Raw genomic sequence first — 26,686 nt, 5'->3', positions numbered from 1 at the left:
CACGGGGGAGGGAAGAAAGAGCCCCATTTTCTTCCTGAAAGAGACTCAAGGTCCCCTCTGGCTTGAGCCTGGAAAGTCTCCGGGAATCTATAAAAAGCCACCGCGCTGACAAAGACGCAGCAAGAGGGTTCCAGGAAAGAGGGTAGGAGTTGGGGTTTTGACTCAGCCGCCGGTTCCAGGAAGGAGGGGAAGACGTCGCTACCAAAAAACCTCTCCGAGGAGGGGAAGAAAAACCCGGCAATGCCTCGGGCTAGAAAAAAGCGGCAGCGTTTGTAGAAATGGAAGGCCCCCTCTCCCCCCCGCCCAAGGAACTCGGGGCCGCGGAGACGGAACTGAAGGAGCCGTCCTGTCAGGGATGCCCTCCGACCAGAGCGATGCCAGGGGTGCTTCCTTCTTCTCCAAAGTGTCCCCCGGTATTCTGCACGCAGTCATGGTGTGAACATCTCCAGGGCTGCTGCGCATTCCAGGGTCACCTGGAGACGGGGCGTGCCGATTCCGGGAGACTCCAGGCCAATCCGGTCGGCCACCTCATGTCCTGCTCGTCCCTGCAGGCAGAAGGAGGCGACGTCCACGTGAACCCCGCCAGCTGCCCGGCCGGCCTTTAAGGTGGGGCGAGCGCCCCCGTCTGCCGCCTCCTTGGACCCGGCTCTCTCCCCAGGCTCAGTTGCTCTCCACCAGCTTCGCCAAGTCCTGCCGGAGTTCGCTCAGCTCAAAGATCTTCATGTCCATGATCTCTGCCACCTTGGTCACTTCGCGGTGCATCTGCTCCCGCTGGGAGAGGGTCTCCGACAGCGTCTGCTCGGCCAGGCGAAGGCGCCGCTCCAGCTCCGTGTTCTGCCTCTCCAAATCCTGGCGGGAAAACCAGGGAGAAGGGTTTGGGAGGAAGGGGCAGGGCCAAATGGACCCGGAGTAGGGATGTGCCGAACCGGTTCGAGTGCGAACCAGACCACTGCGATCCGGGGCGGTTTGATTGCGAGCTGCTTCAAACCGTTGGGGCCGGTTCATCGAACGGGCTGGCCAACCGATCAGGTCAACCAAACTGGTTCACATACCCACAGTTTGGTCCAAATTCGGCTGAACTGGACAGAACCACTCCAAATGGTCCATGCACCCACCTAACCCGAAGCCTAAGAGGGCTGCGGCTTTGGGCCTTCGAAGGCTTAGGGCCGACTTGAGACCCATATTTGAGACTGCCTACTCTGCCTGAAGCTGTCCTGGAGATTTTCCTTTCCCCAAGATTTTCCTTCCAAATACTTCAGGCCAATCCCAAAGGGTTGGCAGCACAAGCGGTAAGGGGAGTTGCTTCAACTATTCAACCCTGCTTTGATATTGCCTTTCACAGAAGCTGCCACCTACTGAGCCAGGCCTTGGGCCCATCCAGCTCAGCACTGTCCACTCTGACTGGCAGCAGCTCTCCAAGGTTTCAAGCAGGAGTTTCCCCCAGCCCTACCTGAAGAAGCTTCCAGGAACTGGAACTGGGACCGTCTGCATGCAAAACTATGCTGGACGAGGGCCACAGGCTTTGAATCGGTGAGCATATAAAGCTAATGCTCAAGGCAGCTTAGGGCATAAAAGAAAGATTTTTTAAAAACTGCCACCAAAGTTCAACAACTCTCTCTCTCTCATATATAGGAACATAGGAAGCTGCCATATACTGAGTCAGACCATTGGTCTATCTAGCTCAGGATTGTCTTCACAGACTGGCAGCGGCTTCTCCAAGGTTGCAGGCAGGAATCTCTCTCAGCCCTATCTGGAGATGCTGCCAGGGAGGGAACGTGGAACCTAGATGCTTTTCCCAGAGCGGCTCCATCCCCAAAGGGGAATCTCTTGCAGTGCTCATATTGAGTCTCCCATTCATATGCAACCAGGGCGGATCCTGCTTAGCTAAGGAGACAAGTCATTCTTGCTACGACAACACCAGCTCTCCTCTCTAAAGCTGAGAGAGATTCCTGCCTGCAGCCTTGGAGAAGCCGCTGCCAGTCTGGGTAGACAACACTGAGCTAGATGGACCAAGGGTCTGACTCAGTATATGGCAGCTTCCTGAGTTCCTATGCAAGCTAGATATCTTGGGGGGAATCAAGGGAAACACCAAGCGTAACGGAGCATCACGGCTCCCTTTAGGCTGCCGACCGCCTCACCGTGGGCAAATCTTTCTGGACCACCCAGCCGGCCAAAGGTCAGGGGAGACCCATCTTCAAGGCAGGCTGGACCAGAAAAAGCTGGCTCCGTGGCACTTTGCTCTGCCTCCCCGCCACCCTTTCCCACCCGTCGCGGCCGCCTCGGTTACCTGCACCTTGTGAAGGGTCTCCTTGCTCTCCTCGTCGGTCTCCCAGCGTCCCCCTTTCTGGCTTCTGAGTTGCTGCAACTCCTGGAGCAGGGAATAGGAAGTTGGGCAGCAGAGAGAGCGAGAAATGAAGCAGGCCTCCGAAGCGGGCATGGCGGAAATGTCCCCCTTTCCGTTTCGTTCCCGTGTCTGCCAGGGCAGCCCCACCTGAGGAGCGGGATTTGAATCCGCCCCAGCCACAAATTCAGTAGATCTCTCTCGGGGTCTCTCTCTCTCTCTCTCTCTCTCTCACACACACACACACACACACACACACACACACACACACAGAGTCTCCACCCTTTCCCACCATAAGCCTGCACTACCTCACAGGGCTGTTGTGCAGACCACTGAGACAATACACAAGAAGTCCTCTGAATGCCCCCTCTCACCACACTAGAACCAGGAATGGAACCCCATGAAACTGAAGGTCGGGCAATTCAGGCCCGACACGAGGAAGTGCTTTTCCACACAGTGCATCATTAATCTGTGGAATTCCTTGCCACGGGACATGGTGATGGCCACCAGCTTGGATGGCTTTCAAAGGGGCTTGGACAGATTCATGGAGGACAGGTCTATCAAGGGCTACTAGTCCGGGTGGCTATAGGCCGCCTCCAGCCTCAGAGGCAGGATGCCTTTCAATCCCAGTTGCAGGGGAGCAACAGCAGGAGAGAGGGCATGCACATATTTCTTGCCTGTGGGCTTCGCAGAGGCATCTGGTGGGCCACTGTGTGAAACAGGATGCTGGACTAGATGGGTCTTCTTGGGCCTGATCCAGCAGGGCTTTTCTTATGTAATGCATCATACTCAAGAGATTACAGTACACTGGAGAAGGGACGCAGGTCGTCCCAGGAATCAGGCGCAGACCTCTGCCACGAGCATGCTCAGTAGCCCTTCGCTTTAATCTGGAGGACGCAGGCCTGCCTGGCAGGGTTGTTGTGAGAATTACGGAGACGGATGTGTCCAAAAGTGCTCTGAGAACACTGCAGCTTGAGAGGGGAAAAACTGAGGATAATTCCCCCCCCCCTTTTAAATCAACCATCTGTACCATTAGTTACTGGAGAGAGGGAGAGAAGGAAAGAAAGGCGGCAGAGAGCACTCCCCGTCTCGTAGGCCTGGATTTCAGCTTGGCAAGCATTCTTGGAAGGCAAATGCAAATGAACAGGCAGGCTGCTCTGTCATTAAACCTCTGCTTTAAATGGTTGATTTAATTGCTGCCTGTGTGTGGGAAGGGAGCTGAGCACCCGCTGCTGCTGCTCCTGAGAGCTGCAGACAGGGACAGAGCAGGTAGGCTGCAGGCACAAGGCCAAGGTGGAGACTCTAGCAGATCTGCAAAAGAGGGCACGTGTGCATGTGCAGAGTTCGGGGGTGCCGCCAAAACGGAAAGGGGGCTCCCAGCCTGCTGTGTCTGGTTTCCTGGGCATGCTGGTCTGGCGCATTGAATACCCATAAAAAACACAATCGGGGAAGAGGAGGCCATATAAATGGCACACGCATTATCTCACTGCAGTTCTCACCACAGCCCTGCAAGGTAGGCTAACTCCACGCATATCATCATATACTGCTTTTCAGCCAAAAAGTTCTCAAAAGCACTTTGGCTAGGAAAAAAGTATAATAAAAAGATGGTTCTTTATTCTCTCGCTGAAGTTCTCCCAACAGCCCTGGCAGGTCGGCAGGCTCCACACCCACGATCTTTCTTCACTTCTCACAACCCCTCTGCTAGGTAGGCACGTTCTACACTGGCAATCTCACTGCAGTTCTCACCACAACCCTACCAGGTAGGCTAACTCCAGCAGGCATATTATCAGGATTTTTTATATACGGCTTCTCAACAGAAAAGTTCTCAAAGACCTTGACATAGAAAGAATAAGAATAAAAAGATGGTTCTTTATTCTCTCGTTGCAACCGTTGGGATTTAAGTGTACATACACATCGTCTTTGTTCTTTTCACTGATGTATCGTATGTATATCTGTGTATAGGTTTAGGGCAGAGTATATAAGGTTTGTGTCAAATCATCAGTTCTGTAGACGGATTGGTCAGTTTGCATTTCTCACTGGACACTTGAGACTGGTTTTTCCCCTGTTAGGATAATCTTTAGGTCTGTTGTTTATGATTTGGTAATAGTTAAGTAATAAACCGTAGTCACTTTGTTCATTTGGTTACATTCCACTACAGCAATTCTTACAACAACCCTGCCAGGTAGGCCAAAATCACCCCCCCCTCATATTTGGGGGGTTGCTGAGTGAGTTCACTCGAGTGAGCTCACCGCGGAGGCTAGACTCGAAAGGGAGACTTCTCGATCTGTAGCCCGTTCTCCTGGCCACAACTCTGGGCCACGGGTTCGAAGCCGACCCTGCTGCGTACCTCATCTTTGGCCTTCACCAGCTGCTCCAACTCTTCCAGAGCCGGGCTCGCTTCCTCCTTGATGTCGCCGGAGGGATCGTGGCGTCTCTCGGCTTCCAGCTCTGCTACCTAGGAGAAGACGGGGTGACTTCAAATCAAGGACGGAGAGGCTGGAACGGGCAACATTGCCTAGCCGTTAGCAAGGAATTAGAAATGAAATGAGGATCGAAGCAATGAGATGGTTGTTGAGGCTGCAAAGGGTCCTGTCCCTGGGATTGAGGCACTTTAGAGGACACTTTCCCACATCATTGCCTTTTAAATGGAAAAATAGCTCTTTCTGCTCTCTCTCTCACACAGACAGCCCATGGGAGTGGAGAGCTGGTCTGGTGGTCGCAAGCATGACTTGTCCCCTTAGCTAAGCAGGGTCCACCCTGGTTGCATATGAATGGGAGACTTGATGTGTGAGCACTGGAAAAGATTCCCCTCAGGGGATGAAGCCACTGCTCTGGGAAGAGAAGACGCTTCCAAGTTCCCCCCCGGCAGCATCTCCAAGATAGGGCTGAGAGAGAGATTCCTGCCTGCAACCTTGGAGAAGTCGCTGCCAGTCTGTGAAGACAATACTGAGCTAGATAGACCAATGGTCTGACTCTCTATATGGCAGCTTCCTATGTTCCTATTTTGAAAACTGCATTTTCAAGCGTGACGTCCACATCAAAAGAACTAGAAACTTGCCCTGTTTGAAAACCAAATTCTGCATTTTGTGCGAGATACATAGGAAGCTGCCATATATATTTATATACTGCATTTAAACAAAAGTTCCCAAAGCAGTTTAGATAGAGAAATAAAAACAAAAACAGCTCCTTGTCTCCAAAGGGCTCACAATCTAAAAAAGAAACGTAAGATGGACACCAGCAAAAGCCATTGCAGGGATGCTGTGCTGGAGATGGATAGGGCCAGTTACTCTCCCCCTGCTCAGTAAAGAGAATAGCAACATTTAAAAGGTGCCTTTAGGAACATAGGAAGCTGCCATATACTGAGTCAGACCATTGGCCTATCTAGCTCAGTATTGTCTTCACAGACTGGCAGTGGCTTCTCCAAGGTTGCAGGCAGGAATCTCTCTCAGCCCTATCTTGGAGATGCTGCCAGGGAGGGAACTTGGAACCTTCTTCTCTTCCCAGAGCGGCTCCATCTCCTAAGAAGGGGAATCTCTTCCAGTGCTCACACATCAAGTCTCCCTTTCATATGCAACCAGGGCAGACCCTGCTTAGCTAAGGGAACAAGTCATGCTTGCGACCACTAGACCAGCTTTGCCTAGTTAGCAGGGGTTAACACCCCAAGAGCTGACAATGGAGCCCCCATGTTCAGGCACAGGCCGCTGATAGACCCCCTACCCCAAAGACTGCAGCTTCGGGTTGCCGTTTTAAAAAAGGGATGAATAGCAAACATTTTCACCCTGCCTGGAATTCAGGCTCGGAGGCGACCCATTTTGAGTGGAACTCTTTGGAATTTTTTTTAAGGGGGGGATGCACACCACGTGCTCCTTGGTAGCATTTTCAGAAAAGGGCCTCCCTGTGCATATTCCGTTTTTTGCAGGGGAGACGGACAGCCAGGGGCGGGGGGGGGGGGGCGGCCACCTCTTTGTCTGCAGAGACTGCAGTGGCAACGGAGTCTGCTCCTTGCCAAAGCCTGACAAGAGGTCATTTGTCATTCTCCCCGTCCAGCCCGCGTCTAACCTGACGACCTTGGACGCGAGCTAAATTTAGCCGCCAGGAATGAATGTCGTTCTCCACGCTGGATGACTGCCTGGGCAGAGCCAAGGGCGACCGGAGGGAAACGGCGAGGTGATCTCCGGAAAGAGAATCAAGGGAGACGTGCTCTCTCTCCCCCTCTCTCCTGTAGCGGGTCATCCCCAAGCTGAAAAACTGCCCAGATGCAAAAAAAAAAACCCAACACCCCCCGAATCAGCATATGAAATGAAGGCTCAGGCGGGCAGCCACAGAAGGGAGAGATTTGCCTGCACTGTCTCTGTGCGAGTTTCTGTTCCGGCTGCCCCACCAATCAGCCTCTCCTGGGGGCGGGTGACTCTCTCACATCTCCGATCTCATTCGATCAGCCACTCCTGAAGACGCAGAGACAGACCACCATCGCCAGCCATTGGAAGAGGGTTCCCGTTACGTCTCTGCATGAGTCAAACACCTTCCGTAGGGAGGAAGGGGCTCCTTCTCCACTCTCTCGGTTTGGGGAGCAATGTAATCCTCCTTGCGGATGTTGTTGTAACCACAGGCTGGTCCTTAGGAAGATATTCTTGAATTGAGACTCTATAGTTTATTATTATTGTTATTATTATTTTTAAAAAGGTAAGAGCTGAGATGACCAGGAAGTTGGATACCCTTTTCGGACCGCAGACACAATTCTGGGTGACATTCATTCCTGGTGGCTAAATTTAGCTCGCGCCCAAGGTCGTCAGGTCAGACAGGGGCTGGATGGGGAGAAATTTAGGACCAGCAAACGGAAGTACTTTTTCACACAATGCATCATCCACTTGTGGAATTCTCTGCTACAAGATGTAGTGACAGCCAACAACCTGGAAGGCTTGAAGAGGGGTTTGGATAACTTCATGGAGGAGAGGTCTATCAACGGCTACTAGTCAGAGGGCTAAAGGCCATCTCCAGCCTCAAAGGCAGGATGCCCGAGTACCAGTTGCAGTGGAGTCATTTCTGGAACTCCGTCACACACGGAGAAAGTGGCTAGAGAGAAATTCTTCTCCCTCTCCCACCACACTAGAACCAGGGGTCATCCCATGAAACTGATTGCCAGGAAATCTAGGACCAGCAAACGGAAGTACTTTTTCACACAACGCATCATCCACTTGTGGAACTCTCTGCCACAAGATGTGGGGACAGCCAACAACCTGGAAGGCTTGAAGAGGGGTTTGGATCACTTCGTGGAGGAGAGGTCTATCAAGGGCTACTAGTCCGAGGGCTACAGGCCACCTCCAGCCTCAGAAGCAGGATGCCCGAGTACCAGTTGCGGGGGAGTCACAGCAGGAGAGAGGGCCTGACCTCAACTCCTGCCTGTGGCTTCCAGCAGCATCTGGTGGGCCACTGTGCAAAACAGGATGCTAGACGAGATGGGCCTTGGGCTTGATCCAGCAGGGCTGTCCTTATGTTTTTATGATGCTGTGGCTGCCACACAGATGTAGGCAGGGGCATAGCTCACTGGTAGAGCATCGGCTTTGCATGCAGAAGGTCCCAGTTTCCCTCCTCGGCAGCATCTCCAGGTGGGGCTGGGAAAGACTCCTGCCTGCGACCTTCGAGAGCCGCTGCTGAGGTTCCTAGGACACGGCAGAGAGAGGGGCGGTAGTTGGTTTCTTGTGCTGACCCAGTTCAAATCTGCACTGAGCCCATGAAGTGGGGATGATGTTAGGTTGGTGGTCCCCTCTCTATCTGGCCTACCTCGCAGGGTTGTTGTGGAGACAGAGGCGGGGCAAAACTTGGAGAAACAGCAGGACAAAAATCCAATGAAGTAAAGAATAAGTCCGCTGTGCAGCCTCGGCTTAACAAAAAACAAACACCCCTCTTCGTTAGGACCCAAAGGATGGCCATGGTCAAGGTGGCGACCACGTTTTACAGTCCGAGGGCTGTGAAGTGCAGGCCCCTCCCCTTCCCAGAGGCCCCGCCCACTCACCCGCATCCGAAGCACCTCCGTCTCCTCCCGATAGGCCGCCAGCTGCTTCTTCCACTGCTCCACGTTGGTGTTGGCTTCGTGGAGGGCGACCATCAACTTCTTGTTGTCGTCTTGCAGGGTGAAAAACTCAGCTTCCCACTGGACTTCGCACACAGACCTGGGAGAAGAACACAGAAAGCCTCTAAGCATGTGCAAAGTGCCTTCCCAGCTGCAGGACACAATTATGGCACCCAATCCATGCACTCTGCACATGCTCAGGCATGCTGGCCTAGATTTAGCTAACGTCCCACTAAAACCAAGTGAAAGGTTTAGCCCCTAAAATGGCAGAAGTGAGGGGGGGAAACTAAGATAGACACATTTTCTGCTCTCTCTCATAACTCTAGTAAAGACACAGGTTCAGAGCACTGAATCCAGTTCAGACAACAGAAAGTCCTTCTCAACACAACGTGCAGTTTAATAGGCGGAACTCACCGCCACAAGATGTGATGGAGGGCTATGATGGCTTTTTAAAGGGAACTCAGCATAATCATGGAGGGGGAGCAACAGCAGAGGAATGCGGAGAGCCCCGAGTTAGGATGGGTTAATAGAGACTCCATATTGAGAGGCAGTCTATCCCTGAACAACAGCGGCAGGAGGATGAATGCTACCTCCATGCCTGCTCCCTAACCAGCCCGAGCTGCCGCCCCCTCAAGTCCTCACCCTTCTGAGAGCATCTTCTTGATCCGTTCCCGCTCCGTCGTCGTCTCCATGTCGGCACTCTGGCTGCGGAAGAGCTTGTCGTCCCCGGGGCCATTGGAGCTGATGACGGGGCTGGGCAGGATCTGCAGGATGAGAGGCAAGGAGTCAGGCAGGCAAGGAAACGCAGAGCCTGCCCTGTGCTGGCCCCTCCCAAGGGCGCCGCCCCCCTGCCTCCAGGCGACGGGCTCTGAAGGAGGCTGTTGGCCCCGCCCCTCCCCAGCAACCAATCCCAGCGAGCTGGAAGGGTCCAAGAGGAGCTTGATCACCTGCCAGGGCGGGTTACCGCACAGGCAATATAGGCAGCCGCCTAGGGTGGCAAATCTTGGGGGGCAGCATCTGGAGGGAAACTTAATTCTTCCCCCAACACCCGCTCTGTGTCATTTGTGAGTAAGCCGGGCAGCCAAAAGATTAATCCACCCCAATCGCCTGGGCTAGGGCGAGGCATGTATTTATTTCGGGACTTTAAATATGCAGCCCCACGTCGACATCCGAGTTGCAAGGCCCTTCTGGCTTCCTTGGCAAGAGAGGCGCGGTGTGCCCTTCCCTTTTCAAAGCAGCAGTGTGCCCTATCAACCGATGCCCAAATCTATGCTCCGTGTCGCATCCGGAAGAGGCTTCAAAGCCATTTGTGACAGAGCGATGCAATCCGGACTCCCCGACCGAACGCCGCGGTGAATCAGGGCACCCGGCAAAGACCCCAGGGGCGTTTGTTGCTATCCAGGCCTAAAAGCACTGGCTCTTTCTTTCCGCTTTGTCCCTTTTGGTGTGGGTGGTGCTGTTCCTTTGGAACTCTTTGCCACCGGATGCTCAGCGTTCTACCGAAAACGCTCTACGGCAGAAATGGCGCGGTGCTTCGAGAACCAAAATCCCTTTGGGAGGAAAAAGGACGACGGCAACAATTTATTCCCGTTATCCGCCCCCCCCCCCGCTGCTTATTCCCCTCCTGCAGCAGGCCAAGGGACTTTTCACACTCCTCCTTCTCAGATGCTGCCGATCCATCTGTGTGTCGCCCCAGGAACACGGCGTCCCTCCATCCCCCAGATCCATCCGTCCTCGTTGCCCAGGAGATCAGAGGAAAGCAGCCGTGCTGAGGCTGCCTTGGAGGGGTGAAAGGAAAGGAAATCTCAGGGGCTAGTTCACATCCTGGGGGACCATCCCCCTTCTCTCAGTCAGCCACTGCTCCTTTCCTGTGCAGGATCACGAGTGCGAGAGACGACAGTGCTTTCTACTTCTCACAGAAAATGAGAGGAGGGGAGCGTTCATGGCATGTCACTAGTCTAGAAGAATCACGGAAGCCAGGGCACAGATTCGGACCGGCACAGCCCAGGCGGGAAGGCACAATCGATTCCGACGAGCTCTCCCCTCTCCCACATTTCGGGGGCTGCTTATCATCAACCCACCCGTCCTGGCTGCCTTTCCCTGAGCTAGTTGGGCGCTGACTTCTGTTCCCCGCTCTGTTTACTGTGTACAATCACCACTAAATACATATATTTACATTTATTTATTTTTCGCATAAGCCGTCTCGAGCGTCTCCTTTTTGAAAGAAAGGTGGATTACCAATTTTCAAATAAATAAATAAATAAATAAAAGAGTGAGTCCCCAAGCCCTGTTCAGGAGGAGGAGGGAGCAAGAAGCAATGGGCACGGTGGATCAGGGCCCTGCTGAGGCTCCAGGGAAGGGCCGGGGGCAGAAAGCACAGCTATGAATCTGTTCTCTTAGAAGCATCGAATTTTAGGGCCGGAAGGGACCGCGTCCAACCCTCTGCTCAGCACAGGAAACTGCAGCAGCGTCCCTGGCAGCTGGCCCTCCAGGTCCTGTTGGAAAACTCTGGCTGTGTTAGGAACCTAGGAAGCTGCCATATACTGAGTCAGACCTTTGGTCCATCCAGTTCAGTATTGTCTACCCAGACTGGCAGCGGCTTCTCCAAGGTTGCAGGCAGGAGTCTCTCCCAGCCCTGTCCGGAGATGCCAGGAAGGGAACTTGGAGCCTTCAGCGTGCAAGCAGGCAGGTGCTCTTCCCAGAGCGGCCCCATTATCCCCTAAAGGGAAGCTCTTTCAGTGCTCACACATGCAGCCTCCCATCCAAATGCAAACCAGGGTGGACCCTGCTTAGCAAAGGGGACCATTCATGCTCACTGCCACCAGACCAGCTCATGATGCCGATGGTGCAGCTTGACCCCCTTCTGCTCTAACCTGACCTCTCACCTGGAGGGATTCCCTTTCCGTTCAGCACCCCTCGCCTCGTGCTTCCTGCCCAGGAGGATGAGGAGCATCTCCGGACAGGGAAGGCTTTGCTCCAGCCCTGCAAGGCGGGCCTGCTGCCCAGCCGCTTACCTGGTGAGAAGTCAGACTCAGAGCGGGGCTGGTCAGCTCGGTCTTGTCTTGCGATTTCTCCCGGGCCAGACGGGCCGCCTCCTTCACCTCCTGGAACTTCTCCGCAAACTGCCACCGTGGCATAAGGGGGAAAGGAGAGGGGGAGGCATTACTGGCCATCCTGACGGAAACAGGGTGCTGGGTGGGAGAGACAGACCGACCTTTGGCCCAACCCAAGGCCAAGCAGCCAGGACTGCTGTGAGGCGCTCCCACTGGGCCTTGGGGAACAGCAAGGGCTTCTGGGGCCAGCTGGGAGAGCAGTCCATCCCCAGCCAGGAAGGGCCAGAGCGGAAGCAGAATGTGTCCCTCGGATCGTACTGAACGGACGCGAGCCACCGAGGCGCAGGCTGAGCCGATTCGGATGGCGGAGCTTCCGGGGGGCAAAGGATACAGGGGCCGTCTATCTCAGAGTACCCAATGAAGCCACGAGGAAGGGCTGCATGTCCTCCTGCCTTGCTTGGGGGCTTCCCGGAAGCATCTGGCTGTCCCCTGCCGGAAACAGGCCGCTGGGATCGACGGGCCCAACCCAATGGGGCTGCTATGATGCCCTCCCACTGGGCCTTGGGGAACAGCAAGTTTTTCTTGGCTCGGCCAGGAGAGAAGGCAGCCCCTCCCCAGACCGGAAGGAAACCCCTTGGCCACACGGGGTTGTGGAGCTCTTCCTCCTCGCCCAGGCCAACGCTCCCGCCGGGGTTTTACCTGGGAGAGGTGCTGCTCAGAGGCAAATCCCAGCCCGTAGACGGTATTGGCCCTGCTGTCGGCCCACTGGCCGAATTTCTGTGAGGTCTTGGTGAAGGTCATGTTGGGGGTGATGGTGCTGTTGATGATGGCCTGCAAGGAAACAGATCTCACCAGTGACTGACACGGCTATCCCTCTCCTTCCAAGGAAGGTTCTCCCCACTCTGCATTTCACCCTCCCAACAACCCTGAGAGGTAGGTCAGGCTGGCCCGAGAAACGCCCTGCAGACAGCAGCCTTCTCCATTCGTATTCAGAGGTAGACTGCTCCTGAGCATGAAGGCTCCATTGAGCTAGATCATCAAGAGAGCCCTGCTGGATCAAACCTAAGGTCTGCCCAGCCCAGTATCCAGTTTCCAGCAGAGGACAGCCAGAGGCCTCCAGGAGGCCTACAAGCAGAATCTGAAGAAGACAGCCTTTCTCTGTTCCCTCCCAGTAACTGGCATTCAGAGGTAAGTTGCTTCTGAACGTGGTAGTTTCATATACCTGCTTTGGCTACAAAGAACGCTGCTGGATGTACCTCTACTAAATTTCACACTGGGATCTTTGTCAGTTTGAAAGCCATGTAACAAAATCTAGAGGCTTTTGCAAAATGCCAGCCAAATAGAAACTATCTTTGGGAAACCAAGTTACTAGTCCTTGTGACTTCAAACAAAGCAGAGCAAGAGAAGTCATTTTTGCCTCCAGGATCTCTCCCTCTCACCTTGGTGCCTCCCACACTGATAATACGGTAGACGTTGCGGGTAGCATCATAGAAGTAAGAGACTGTCAGAGCATGCTTGCTTGCTGGGATCCAGTTCCTCTTAGTGGCTGGATCAATCTGGAAGATGTGGGCCCTTGTACTGAAGATTGGTTGCTCCCTGCAATGAGAAAGGGGGTGGGGAGATGGGGCATGACAGTGGAGAACAGAGTCAGCTATTCCAGTCCAGGAGCCACCCCCTGTCTGAAATGCTGGACAACTGCTGCCGGTCAGTGTGGGTAATCCTGAGTGAGATGGACAAAGGGCCAGACTCAGCAAGCAGCATCATAAATTCACAGAGGGAGGCAAACTGGGGAAAACAGCGGAAGGTGTTGGTGGGGGGGGAGAGAGGGAAGCTTATGCAGATCCGGGGAGACCTGGTCACACTTTGATCTGAATCAACAAGCCACAAACCACATTTAAATCAGGATGCTTCCACTGTGCATTTAAACCTTTCACTTGCTGCTGACACTGAGGGACGGGAATTTCCCAAAAAATGTCTTCAGGTATGAACGGCTCCCTTTTGGTCCCCAAATCCAAAGTGAGACTGCATGCACCTACAGCCATCCGTGCTTTCTAAGAAGCCACTAACCACCCTTGGGTGTCCCTTGAACGTTACAGACACACAGACATGCAATTCAGGATGCTGCCAACGGAAGAGGGAATTCTTGGTTACCTAATTGTTGACATTGGTTAATACTGACGGAGGCAGGCAGTTAGGCAACGGGAGGGGTGTTAAACGGACATCGAGCGTCTGGTTAGTACTTCCGCGGGGCCGCAACGCTGCTTGGGCCGGGGTCTGGCGGGCGGTTCATTTCCTAGCAAGGGAAAACGTGGTCCGTTAACTGGCACATGAAAGGCAGAACAGGCGGGCGAGAGATGGAGGCAGAAAAGGCACCGTACGGCTGATCTGGCTCCAGCCAGAAATTTTCTGCGCTGTTTTATCTGCAATGGTTTTTGGTCCCTGGATAAACACACACACACCCACACACACACCCTCCATGCATGCTCCCAGTGCCCGTTTCGTAGCTGCCACTTTGAGCCTCACCTGCCCATTTGCTTTGGAAGTTTAATTCGGGCGGCACAAGGAGGACACAGTCTAACACGGGTGCAGGAAGCACCCCAAATTAGGTTGCTGCCAACCCGCCAGGGTTCTCCCGGCGTCTCCAGGAATCAGCCCCCATCTCCAGGTGATGCTTGAAAGCAACCTGGGAGACTTTCAGGGCTTGAGAAAATGCAAAAGATTTTTTTGGGGGGGGGGGGGGATCTCCAGGGACAGCTTTGGACAGAGTTGGAGAGCCGGCCCCTGAAAGGCGTTAAAGCATCTTCCAAGAAGAGAGCTCTTTTGAGGTATGGGGTGTCCCAGTATGCTTTTCAAGACAGGGAGGTGGAAAAGCCATTTGCTCCGAGGCTTGGCGAGGGCAGCTGGCCGGGCAGGAAGGAGAGAAAGGAGAGAAAAGAGAGAAAGGAGGGAAACCCGGCGTCTCAGATGCTGCCCTTTTATTTATTTATCATTCAGTTTATAAACTGTCATTCATTAAAAAAAAAAACTCACCCCCAGGCGGTTCACAATACAATGAAATTCCATAAAACCATATTAAAATATTAAACTCAATGAGGACCATAAATACGCCAAGACGCAACAGCCGTAAAACGGTTTCTCGGACACCCTAACCCTGAGCCTGTCCGAAGGAATCCTGGGGGAAGACAGAAGGCAGCAGGGAAAACAGGAATGGCAAAAATGATGAAAGACCCTGGCGTTGGGGAAGCACTCGGGGGACTAGCGAAGAGGGAGAATTTGTGTGCCGATGTTCGAACTTGCTGGATCTAATGAAGGACGTTCCAGCCTAGTATCCTGCTTCCAGTGCTGGACAGGTGAGTCCCCAGAAGATGCACTGGCTGTCCACTGTTGGAAACAGGGGGTGGGCGTAAGTGGGCGTTTGGTCTGGATTTTAAAAAACAACACCACCTTCCTGCTCCTAATGTCTGGAAGTGTCTCCCAGAGCCCCTCCATGATGAAATAAGGTCTCTTTTCCTTTCAATCCCCCACCATTAGCACAAGCTCCCAAGACTAAGCCTCAACATGTGCCACTGACCTGGACACAGATGCTTCCCGCGCTTCCATCTCCCTCCCTCCTGTCAAGTTTAAATTGCATGCTCCTTGAGGGCCGAGACCTTTCTGCTTGTCACGACTCTCTACAATGCCAAACACAGACGCTTCTTCCCGTCACCACTGCCAACCGATGGCAGCGTTTCAGAGTCAGACCCTGGGTCCATCTAGCTCAGGACTCTCTACTCTGGCTGGCAGCAGCTCTCCACGGTTTTCACGCAGGAGACCTTCCCAGCCCTGCCCGGAGCTGCTGCCAGGAACTGAACGGGGGGACTTTAGGCGTGCAAAGCTACGGCCCCACACTTTGAGCCTGTGAACGCAGAAGGCGAAACAGCAGGCTCAAGGGCATAAAGGAATGGCAAAAACTACTACCAAACCTCAACAATATTTTTGAAAAACCCCACGCAATTTAGTTTCTTTCTATGCTGCTGTCTTTCAACTAAATCTCAGATGACAGCACTGACTGCAAAACAGCCAAGCGGTTGATCAACATGCTGAAGGAAAAGCATGGTCACAGCAAGCAATTGGCATATAGTAACTGGCAGCGCTGCCTTTCTACTGAGTCCAACCCTTGCGCCACCTAGGCCAGTCTTGTCCGCACTGACCGGCAGCAGCCCTCCAAGGTTTCAGGCAGGAGTCTCTCGCAGCCCTACCTGGAGATGCTGCCAGGATTGAACCTGGGACCTCCTCCCTGCAAAGCCGATGTCCTCACTCTCAGCTATGGCTCCATCCCCTAAGTTTAAGGCTAAGGCCATGCAGTAAAGGAGCTGCTGGTCCTCTCCCATTTTTACCCAGGCTATGGAGGAAGCTGCCATGCTGAGTAAGACCTTTGGTTAATCTAGCGCAGAACTGTCTACCCTGACCAGCAGCAGCTCTCTGCTGTTTCATTTCATGCCAAACAGAGCTCTGCCAGAGGCACTGGGTGCAGCCTCCACATGGTAGCTAACTGGTCTGGATCCAGGCCTGTCTACACTGTATTTAAACCGGTTTCGCACCAGATTGATGGCGCATGGCTCTCAAGCAAGGCACTAAGTTGAGAAGCAGGAATCCTCTCAGGGATTCCTCCCAAAGGATTCGGATTCTCAACAGCCTTTGAAAACAAATATCCGCAGGGTCCTGCAGGGGGAGCCTGGGAGGAGAGCTGGTCTGGTGGTCGCAAGCATGACTTCTCCCCTTTGCTCAACAGGGTCTGCCCTGGTTTACATTTGAATGGGAGACTCCATGTGGGAGCACTGTAAGATATATTCCCCTTAGGGGATGGGGCCGCTCTGGGAAGAGCATCTAGGTTCCGAGTTCCTTTCCTGGAAGCATCTCCAAGATAGAGCAGAGAGAGATTCCTGCCTGTCATTTTGGAGAAGCCGCTGCCAGTCTGTGAAGACGATACTGAGCTCGACAGACCGAGGGTCTGACTCAGTATACGGCAGCTGCCTATGTCCCTAAGCCTTGACTGTGAGAACTGGTTTTGAACCAGTTCAAGTTTGCAGTCTAGATGTGCTCACGAGGTGCAGCAGATGAGAAACAGAAGTAAGATTTTCAAAAACGGAAAGAAGGAAGGAAACCACCCACTGAAAACAGCAAGGAGGGAGGCTACAATTTGTTCTTGCTGCTCGGAGGAGACATCTGCCCCCCCAACCGCCGTCCACCCGCCCTCCGAGGCTCTTCGCCGTCCTTGGCGACGTGCACTTTTGAGCCACTTAAAAATAGCTTCCTAAAACGCTGTCGGGTCAGACCAGCGGCCCGCCCCCTTGGAGGGCAGAAGCTTCAATGAAGCACACACGTCAGCGGACACCGACAATGCCCAATGCCGCTGGAGCGCTTTTGTGAGAGAGCCGTAGAACGGCCACGTGGAAAGAGATAGCATTTGGAGAGAGAGCGAGAGATGGAGCAGCTCTGCAGGCAAACCACCTCTGTCCCCGATTCCTCCAGTTCTTCTGGCGACTGTTTCTAAATAGAAGCCAGTGCCTCCGAAGAGGGGACACACGGAGGGTGCAGCCTAATACAGAAGGGGCTAAGTCGCCTCTGCGTCCAGATTGCCAAGAATCCATGGTTATGAGTCATGACGGGAGATGGAACCTCCAGGTTCCGAGGCAGTCTACCTCCGAGTGCCAATTTGCTGGAGAGGAGCAGCAGAGGAGAGCTGTGGCCTTCACACCCAGCTTGCGGGCTTCCCAAAGGCCTCTAGCAGGCTCCTGTTGGAAACAGGATGCTGGGTTAGGTGGTCCCAGTTTGGTCTAAGCCAGCAGGCTTAGACTTCTGATGGTCTGCTATGGACTACAAATTGGTCCTCGGAGAACCCCTTTCCACTTTACTGCCCCCGTCTAGCCTTCATTGCCTCCCACAACAAAGGATTCCAAAGTGAAAATGGTTTCCGAATATCTGGGTTTCTCCAAGGAGAAATGCTGGAGATTTCCCCCATATGCTTTCTCCACATCCTATCCCTCGCATGTCTCTTTAGTTCATCCCCTTTGCCTCTCCCTTCCTTCCCCTCCTGCCTTTCTAATATCAGCAGCCACTAAGACCTATTTGCATGCCCAGCAACCAAAACATTAAGGAAACAGGAAAATGCGGCTGTACTTAGAGGATCAAGAACAAACGTGAGCCTACGAAGCCCTGCGACGATTAGCACACTGTGTCTGGGCACGGGCGGAGACAGAAAAAAGCATTTGTCCCCAGCAACTAGCATTCACAAATAGACTTCCTTTGAACATGGAGGCTCCACTTAGGAATCATGGCTGTCTATAGACCTCTCTGGGAACCTGCCAACTCCCACCTTTTAAAGCCATCTAGTCACCATCCTCGTAATCTGAAGCAGTGAGTTCCACAAGTTAACACAGGGCCAAATTTTTCTGTCTGTCTCGCGCCATCCTTCCTCTTTTCCTGCAAATCCAGAATATTCCTTCGGCAGCTTGCCTTTCCCTTTCTTTCCCCTGCTCGGCTTCTTTCGGGTCCTGCAGGCCGCGTGTTCCGGTCACCATTTCGCGCCTCACATCCCTCCTTCCCTTTTGCTGAGTAAGCACAGAGCAACATGTCATGATCCCAGCCTGGGGAAGGGCCCTCTCTTCTCCCTGGATGCCGCAGCTGTTTCTCGCAGGCCGCCGGACAGGCTTAACGCTCCCCGGGCAGGCAGACATTCCACAGCGCAGCATCGGACGGCTATCTATAGAGAACGGCATGCGTCCTCAGGTCACAGAGACCCAGTATCCTGTTTCCAGTGCCGGTCAGCAGCAGATGTTGTGGGAGGCAACGCACAAGGCGACAGGATACGCTGGCCCTTGAGGGGCGCCAAGACCGTTAGCCGCGGGCAGAACCGTGCACAGAATGGACCTTACGGATGACGGACTAGAGCAGACTTTCAAACTTTCCTTCTTTCCTGTGGACCACTTGAAAATTGAAAATTACTCGGGGTCTCGGTGGACCATTGCATTCATGTGCTCTTGGAGGGGGGAGGGGGCTAGCAATCAAAGCACATCACTCATACCTCACAGGGTTGTTGTGAGGAGAAACATGAGGTACCCCGCTCTGGGCTCCTTGGAGGAACAGCGGAATATAAATGTGAAAACAAACAAACAAACAAACAAACACGCACATTGTTTAAAAACCAAGTTCACTGCAAATCTGAGATCTTCTCAGCTGTTTCGCAACCTTTCTGCAGATCACATAAGAAGAGCCGGGCTGGATCAGGCCCAAGGAGGCCCATCTAGTCCAGCATCCTGTTTCACACAGTGGCCCACCAGATGCCTCTGGAAGCCACAGGCAGGAGTTGAAAGGGGTATGCCCTCTCTCCTGCTGTGACTCCCCTGCAACTGGGACTCAGAGGCATCCTGCCTTTGAGGCTGGAGGTGGCCTATAGCCCTCCGACTAGTAGCCCTTGATAGATCTGTCCTCCATGAAGTGATCCAAACCCCTCGTAAAGCCATTCAGGTTGTTGGCTGTCACCACATCTTGTGGCAGAGAATTCCACAAGTTGTGATTATGCATTGTGTGAAAAAGTACTTCCGTTTGCTGGTCCTAGATTTTCTGGCAATCAGTTTCATGGGATGACCCCTGATTCTAGTGTGATGGGAAAGGGAGAAGAATTTCTCTCTCTCCACTTTCTCCACACGGTGCATGATTTTGTAGACCTCTATCAGGTCTCCCCGCAGTCGTCTTTTTTCTAAACTAAAAAGCCCCAGGTGTTGTACAGGTGAAACTCGGAAAATTAGAATATCGTGCAAAAGTCCATTAATTTCAGTAATGCAAATTAAAAGGTGAAACTGATATATGAGACAGACGCATTACATGCAAAGGGAGATAAGTCAAGCCTTAATTTGTTATAATTGTGATGATCATGGTGTACAGCTCATGAAAACCCCAAATCCACAATCTCAGAAAATTAGAATATTACATGGAACCAAGAAGACAAGGATTGTAGAATAGAATATCGGACCTCTGAAAAGTATACAGTGTACTGTGCTTGACTGGCCAGCAAACTCGCCTGACCTGACCCCATAGAGAATCTATGGGGCATTGCCAAGAGAAGGATGAGAGACATGAGACCAAACAATGCAGAATTGCTGAAGGCAGCTAATGAAGCATCCTGGTCTTCCATAACACCTCAGCAGTGCCACAGGCTGATAGCATCCATGCCATGCCGCATTGAGGCACTAATTGCTGCAAAAGGGGCCCAAACCAAGTACTGAATACATATGCATGCTTATACTTTTCAGAGGTCTGATATTGTTCTATTCTTCAATCCTTGTCTTCTTGGTTCCATGTAATATTCTAATTTTCTGAGATTGTGGATTTGGGGTTTTCATGAGCTGTACGCCATGATCATCACAATTATAACAAATTAAGGCTTGACTTATCTTGCTTTGCATGTAATGCGTCTGTCTCATATATCAATTTCACCTTTTAATTTGCATTACTGAAATTAATGGACTTTTGCATGATATTCTAATTTTCTGAGTTTCACCTGTAGTCTTGCCTCATAAGGAAGGTGCTCCAGGCCCCTGATCATCTTGGTTGCACTCTTCTGCCCCTTTCCCAGTTCTGCAATGTCCTTTTTTAGATGCGGTGACCAGAATTGTACACAATACTCCAGGTGTGGTCGCACCATAGTTTTGTATAAGGGCATTATAATCTTCTTAGCTGTTTTATTTTCCATCCCCCTCCTAATGATCCCTAGCATGGAACTGGCCTTTTTCACAGCTGCCGCACATTGAGCTGTATGGATCTCACAGACCACTACTGCAGAACTTTTGGATAAGATGGATTTGGGGTTCCAATCCAGAAGGTGTCTTCTTATTCCTTGCTGGATCAGAACAAAATCCATCTTGTTCAACACTTTGGAGAAAGGATTTTTTTTTTTTAGTGATAAGCTTCCCTGCACGGGGCAATCTATCATAGTATAGTTTGGCAATAAGCAACAGGTGTATAGACTTCTACTGCAAGGAATCTGGCTCATTTTATATCCAGTTTGCAGATTGGAGCTGGCCTAATCCAGCCAGACTCTCTTTATGGAGCAGAAGAATAGCAATGCCAATGAGCTATAGTCATGATAAAGAGACTCTTACATCCAGTATAGCAGGGAGTTGCCAGCCTTGGGTGCCTACATGTTGTTGGACTACAATGCCCATCATCCCCTGGCCTTTGGCCAATGCAAGTGAGGATGATGAGAGTTGTCGCTCAACAACATCTGGGAACTGAAGGCTGGGATCCCCTTGCACTAAAAATAAATAAATAAATAAATCCTCCAAACTTTGCCCTAAAAAAATCCTCCAAAATCCTTAGCTGAGATCAACCTTGGGTTCCCCCCACTGAATCCAAACACATTCTTTGCCCCCTGGAAATTAAGGGCATGTGGAGATATATATAGATATAGATATAGATATAGATACACACACACACACACACACACACACACACACGCACATATACCTTAGGAACATAGGAAGCTGCCTTTTACATTATTATTTATACATATACACACACAACACACACACTTATATTTGAGCTTGCAGGGGCTAGATTCCTTATCCTAGGGCATTGCTAATTAATTTTGCCTGGAGACATGGAGTTAAGGGCAAAGAGATTTATTTAGGAACATAGGAAGCTGTCTTCTACTGAGTCAGATCACTGGTTCATCCAGCTCAGAACTATCCGCACAACTGGCAGCAGCTTTTCCAAGGTTTCAGGTGAGAAGTCTCTCTCCCATCCCTGTCCGGAGATGCTGGGGAGGGAACTTGGAACCTTCTGCATTTAAGCGTGCAGGTGCTCTTCCCAGGGCGGCCCCATCCCCTAAGGGGAATTTCTTACAGTGCTCACATGTGTAGTCTCCCATCCAAATGCAAACCAGGGCACACCCTGCTTAGCAAAGGGGACAGTTCATGCTGGATCCCACCGGACCAGCTCTCCTCCCCACAGGCCCTTGGTCCATCTCTAGCCGGTTCGTCGGCTTCTTCTGCAAACTTCTCCCTCTGGCCCTAGAGACACACACACACAAATCCCACAATGCAACTTCATGGCAAGTCAGAAGGAATCTGCTCAGGAGGGTTTTGCCCAAACAAACCGTTCGGGGCGCAGTTCCACCCGCTGAGAGATTGTTGTTTTTTTTAATTTAAATTCCTCACGTCAGATTCGATTAGCACTTCTCAAAGCAAACTTCCCCGCAGGTGACGCTGCCGGGTTCCATTTTCATTGGGTTGCCTCCAAAAGGGACAGCAGCACTGGAAGAGGCAGGCACCCTTGGGTCATCTAGTCTGACCTGCTGACCCTCCCGCCCCCCACCCAACCTTGGGAACAGCAGGATTAATAACATTTTTTTTAAAAACCCACAACCCCCGGGGAAATAGTCACTGAACCGCTTCAAATCCAAGGCACGTTATGGGACCTTCTGCATGTTATTAGGGACAGGGTCCTACCTCAGTGGCAGAGTGCCTTCTTTGCATGCAGAAGGCCCCCGGTTCATGCCCTGGCAGCCTCTCCAGCCAGAGCCGGGGGAAGACCCCTGTCTGAAACCGCTGCCAGTCAGTGTAGACAATACTGAACTGGATGGACCAATGGTCTGACTTGGTGGAAGGCAGCTTCCTACGTTCCTATCTGGTTATTCAGATAGATTGCCTCGGTCTATGGAGGTTCCATTTCCCCTATCACAGCTGCCAGGTGCCATCAGCACGATCAATCAACATGATGAGCACCCAGCTGGATCAGACCAAAAGTTCAACCCAAGTCCAGCTTCTGTTTCCCATAGCCAGATGCCTCAGGGAAACCCCAAGAATGAAGCCAACAGCCCTCCCCAAGCATCTAGTATTCACAGGTAGACTTCCTACGGACATGGAGGTCTCAGTGGCCTATCATCAGAAGATCAGCTTTTGTCCGCCGGGCCCATCACCCTGTTTCCAACAGGGGACAGCCAGCCAGCCAGGTGCTTTTAGGGAACTCAGAAGCCGGGCAGGAAGGCAATAGTCTGGTATGTAGAAATAGACTGCCCCTGAACACAGAGGTTCCATTTGGCTATCCAATGAAGAGGCCTGCAGGCACAGAGCCAAGGGCCCGCTCTGCCCAGCGCCCACCATGCGAAACAGGAGACGTTCCCCGAAGGCACCTGGCTGCCCTCTCAGTGCTGGACAGGGATTCTCAGATGTTGTTGACTACAACTCCTAGCATCTCCAGCAGCAACAGCCCTTGCTTAGGGGGCTATGGGAGTTGTTGTCGTCAACAACATCTGGGAACCCCTGTCTCCCAAGGAGGGCTGAGAGAGATCCCTGCCTGCAACCTTGGAGAAGCTGCTGCCAGTCTGTGAAGACAATACAGAGCAAGATAGACCAGTGGTCTGACTCAGTATACGGCAGCTTCCTATGTCCTCGGCTGGGAACAGGGTGCTGTGCCAGACGAACAACAGCTGATGTAACCTTCTCGCGATAGCTGGCCGGAACCTCCACTTCCAGAAGAAGTCTACCTCCGAGCCCTCGTCCCTCCACGAACAACTGTGCGTGCGCGCACTGCTTGAACCTTCTCCTCCGCCTGCCGTCCACAGCCATTGGGGACAGACCTCTGAGCTTTGGCTGCGACTGGGGCTGGGCCTCCGGGGATCTCTGGGTCCTGGCCCTGGGTCAGGCCTCCAAGGGAGAGGGGGAAGCCGCACTTCCTTGTTTTAACACAAGGCTAGAGGCGGCGTCAGCAAGTCAGGGCTTGGGAAACGTGGCCCAGAGGAGCTGGCAGCCGGCCTGCTGAGTCAGCAAAGGCGGCGGAAGGCTCCAAGGTGAACGCTGTGTGCAGCTCATGCAAATCCAGCCGCCGGGGGAAGTTGCTGCCTTACGAGCCGAGAAGCAAGCGGTTCGGCGGAGAAGTCGGGAGAGAACCTTCCAGCCTGTGTGGGACGGGAGCTATGGGGACGGCAGAGAGCCTCGCCTTGCCCACATCAAACTTGCCTCAACAGGGAAGGGACTCGATGTGTCCTGCGAGGTAGACTGCCTCTGAACATGAAGGCTCAGAGCCTAAAGAACTGCCTGGCTGGAGAACTTTGGGCCAAAGAGGTGCCATCGAGCACGCCTATTACAGAGCGATCAAGCGGGCCCGTGATGGAAGCCCACAGGCAGGGTTGGATGGACAAAGTCCTGCCCTGCTGCTGGAAACAACTGGTGTCCAGAGGTAGACCGCTGCTGTCCGTGGAGGCTCCATATCACTGCTTGGGATGCCAATAAGACGACAGTGACGGCGCCGCTTGCTCCATGATTTGGTATGACCCCCTTTTAAAGAAGCCCGCGTCCGAAAGCCACGCACGGAATCTGGCTTTTGAGGAGAACTTTCCAGCCAGGTGACTTTCCAGTTCTAGGGTTACGGAGGAGATCCTACCCACTTTCTCCACACCCATGCGCCGTTTCACAAGCCTCTGTCAAGTGGGTGTGTGCCCCCACTCTCCGCCTCCCCGTCTTTTTTGCTGAACTAAAAAGCACACAAGGCACGCTGCCTTTCGCCAGGATTTGAACTCACCACCCATCAGCTGCGCTGAGGGTCTCTCTTTCTTTTTCATTCACACACACTCTCTCTCTCTCTCTCTCTCACACACACACACACACACTTCCTGGACTGGGAGAGAAATCATCCCCTAGAGGTCCCAAGGCCCAATCCGCCCCATTGCTGCCCACCCCACAGCAAGAGAGACAGCTGCAGCAGTGGAGTTTGCTGGTAGCCCAATGTAGGGGCAGATGGGGGTGGAGAGAAAGAGGCGTGGCCCGCCACGCCACGCCCCCAATTGCCCCTCCCACGATGCATGCCCCGGTCGGTGCCAAGGAAGCGCGGGTGGTGGGGCCACCCCGCTCCAAGTTTGCCAGCCCACAGCGCCGCTTTTCCACACACCAAACTCTTTGCACACTGTGGCAAATAAAGGCGTGGGCGCGGGGAGGGGGGGGGCACCGCATTTCTCCACCCAAAGGCCAGGAGAGCTCTCCCGGTTGACCCTGGGAAAGTGACCCCCTCTCTCTCCGAAGGTCCAGGAAAGGGACAGGGCTCCCACGCCTGAAAGGGGGGGCCTTTCAACCCCCGGGAGGGCGGGGTCTTCTGCCAGAAATATTCTCCCCCTTCCCCCCCCCAAAAAAAACCAACAACCGCCCCCAGCCCAACAGATGTGCAAGAAAGAAGATCCCCGCCCGGGACGCCGAACTTGCGGGCGCGACCCCAGGACACCCCCGCGATCGCCCAAGGGCTTTTTGCGCGCCGGACCTGCGCCTTTCTGCTGGGGAGGGAGAAAGGGAACCCCACCACCCGCCGCCCCCCACGCCACAAGCAGACGCGCGAGCAGCCCCGAAGTGGCTCCTCTCACCCCATCTCCTCCAGCGCGGCGGCGGCGGGCTCTCGGCTGGGCCCCCCCGCCCTGCAGCGCGTGCCCCCTCTTCCTCCTCGGCGGCGGCTGCCTCCTTTTGTCCGCCTGCCTCCTCTTCCTCCTCTGCTCCCCTCCGGCTCGCTCTGGCTCTTCTTCTTTCCCCGGAAGGATCCGGAGGCTCCCGAGAGCTCCCCCGCCGCGATTTCACTTCGGAATAAACCCGCTACTTGGAGCGGAGCAGCAGGAGGGTGTCGGCTGTTGCCAGCAAAGAAAGGAAGGAAGGAAGGAAGGAGGGCTGGCTTACTGGCTGGGGGGGGGTCTCCCGCGCGCCGCCAGCCCCCTCCCCGCAAGCGCAGGCACTGGGGGGGAGGGGGTCTCCCGCGCCCCTCCCCCTGCCCCGCCCCGGCTGCCGCGCTGGGGGACACCCCCGCCCCCGCCGCGCAGCGGAGAACTTTGGCTGTCCTCCTCCTCCTCCTCCTCCGGCCGGGCTGGGAACTGGGAAGGGAAGAGCGCCGGGCGGAAACCGAGGACGGGGAGGCGGCTCCGAGGCTCGTCCTGCTGCTGCCCTCCTCCTCCTCCTCCTCCTCCTTGTCCCCGCCTGCCCTGCTTCCAGCCCCCGACCCCGGCCAGGCAAGCCCCTGCTGCCTTGCTTTGCTTTGCTTTGCTTGCCTACCCAGGCGGCAGCGTCCTCCTGCTGCTGCTGCCGCGCTCTTTGTTCTGCTGCTTCTCGCTCGCTCCTCTCCGGCGGCCAACTCTGCCGCGGCTGCTGCTCCGTCGCGGTCACATTTCCCCGACTTTAATAATTCCAGCGGGGGTCCTCGCGGCCGGCGCAGTGCTGCCGCCTGGTGGGGAAGCCGGAGTCGCGCCGGAGTCCCTCCGCCGGGCTCGAGTTCAAGGGCTTTCTGCGCTGTTGGCTTGTTGTTGTCCCCCTCCCAGAAAAAGGCTGGACGGACCCGGAGGACGCTGGCTGGCTGCAGGACAGAGAGCCCCGGGGGAAACGGAGAGGCCGAACCGAAGCAGGCGGCGTGGCTCAGGGAGAGGACGACAAAAGCGCAATTGAAGGGCAAAGCAAGTGATGTCTCCTCCCCTGCTGCCCTGTTTCCAACAGGGGACAGCCAAATGCCTCCCGGCAGAGGTGCGCCTAGGTCAATCGGGAGCCTGGACCTAAAGGCCTTTGGAGGCCACCCCCACCCCACAAGTTAAGCATCGCCCCCCTACACGCAGACACACACACACACACACAGTGTGACACAGGCATCTTTATCACAGGGGTTCTTGGGGGCACAAGCAGCAACTGAACTCACAGGAATGGAAGGATATAAAAACAGGCCCATTGATGCAAATATGCATGAGCAGAGACATTTCAACCCACAACATCACATATTCCCATCCCACATTATTCTTTCCCCGCTGTGTCTAAGCAAAGGCCAGGCCCGGCCACCCGGCACAGGTCGTAGTCAGGCTCAACTGCCCAGCATAGTGCAGGCTGGCAGCACTGCGGCCACACCACCTGGGACAGACTAAAGAGGATTTGGGGGACCCCAGGGGGTGTGGAGGCCCCAGATTTTGGCCCGGAAGTCCACGGGTAAGAGTGCCTCTGCCTCTGCCCACAAGCAGGACAGGGAGGCAAGAGTTCTCCTCGCCCTTCCCAACAACTGGTGTTCTAAGGTATACAGCCTCTAAACATGGAGGCTCCATTTGTCTATAATGAAATCCTCAGAAGAGCTCTGCTGGACTGGGCTGATGGTCTTTCTAACCCAGTATCCTGCTTTTAATGGGGCAGCCGGAGACCTCCAGGATGCCCAGGGGGGCAACACCATTTGCATGCCGACGCC

General features: G+C 53.8%; 1 protein-coding gene across 4 annotated transcripts; it reads right to left on the bottom strand.

Moving 5' to 3' along the window:
* HOMER3 (homer scaffold protein 3) lies at nt 1-25,677 on the bottom strand. Of its 4 annotated transcripts, XR_008317328.1 has the most exons (12): nt 25,525-25,677; nt 24,852-25,106; nt 13,616-13,757; nt 12,904-13,060; nt 12,164-12,295; nt 11,426-11,533; nt 9,054-9,175; nt 8,355-8,511; nt 4,689-4,796; nt 2,288-2,368; nt 1,451-1,560; nt 721-849 (listed from the first exon to the last, which is right to left on the bottom strand). XR_008317328.1 is itself a non-coding variant. In XM_053300866.1 (11 exons), exons 3-11 carry the CDS (start codon nt 13,627-13,629, stop codon nt 661-663), a joined length of 1,068 nt encoding a protein of 355 aa, XP_053156841.1. In that variant the 5' UTR covers nt 13,630-13,757; nt 24,852-25,106; nt 25,525-25,676; the 3' UTR covers nt 1-660. The 4 variants fall into 4 exon arrangements, 3 of the variants coding, with proteins under 3 accessions (XP_053156841.1, XP_053156842.1, XP_053156843.1); XM_053300866.1 differs by lacking the exon at nt 1,451-1,560 and having other exon boundaries at nt 1-849; nt 25,525-25,676; XM_053300867.1 differs by lacking the exons at nt 1,451-1,560; nt 13,616-13,757 and having other exon boundaries at nt 1-849; nt 25,525-25,676.
* Between the last annotated feature and the right edge of the window lie 1,009 nt (nt 25,678-26,686).

Source organism: Hemicordylus capensis, chromosome 2 (genome assembly GCF_027244095.1).
Source record: "Hemicordylus capensis ecotype Gifberg chromosome 2, rHemCap1.1.pri, whole genome shotgun sequence".
NCBI lineage: Eukaryota > Metazoa > Chordata > Lepidosauria > Squamata > Cordylidae > Hemicordylus > Hemicordylus capensis.
This window is presented reverse-complemented; position numbering and strand designations above follow the sequence as displayed.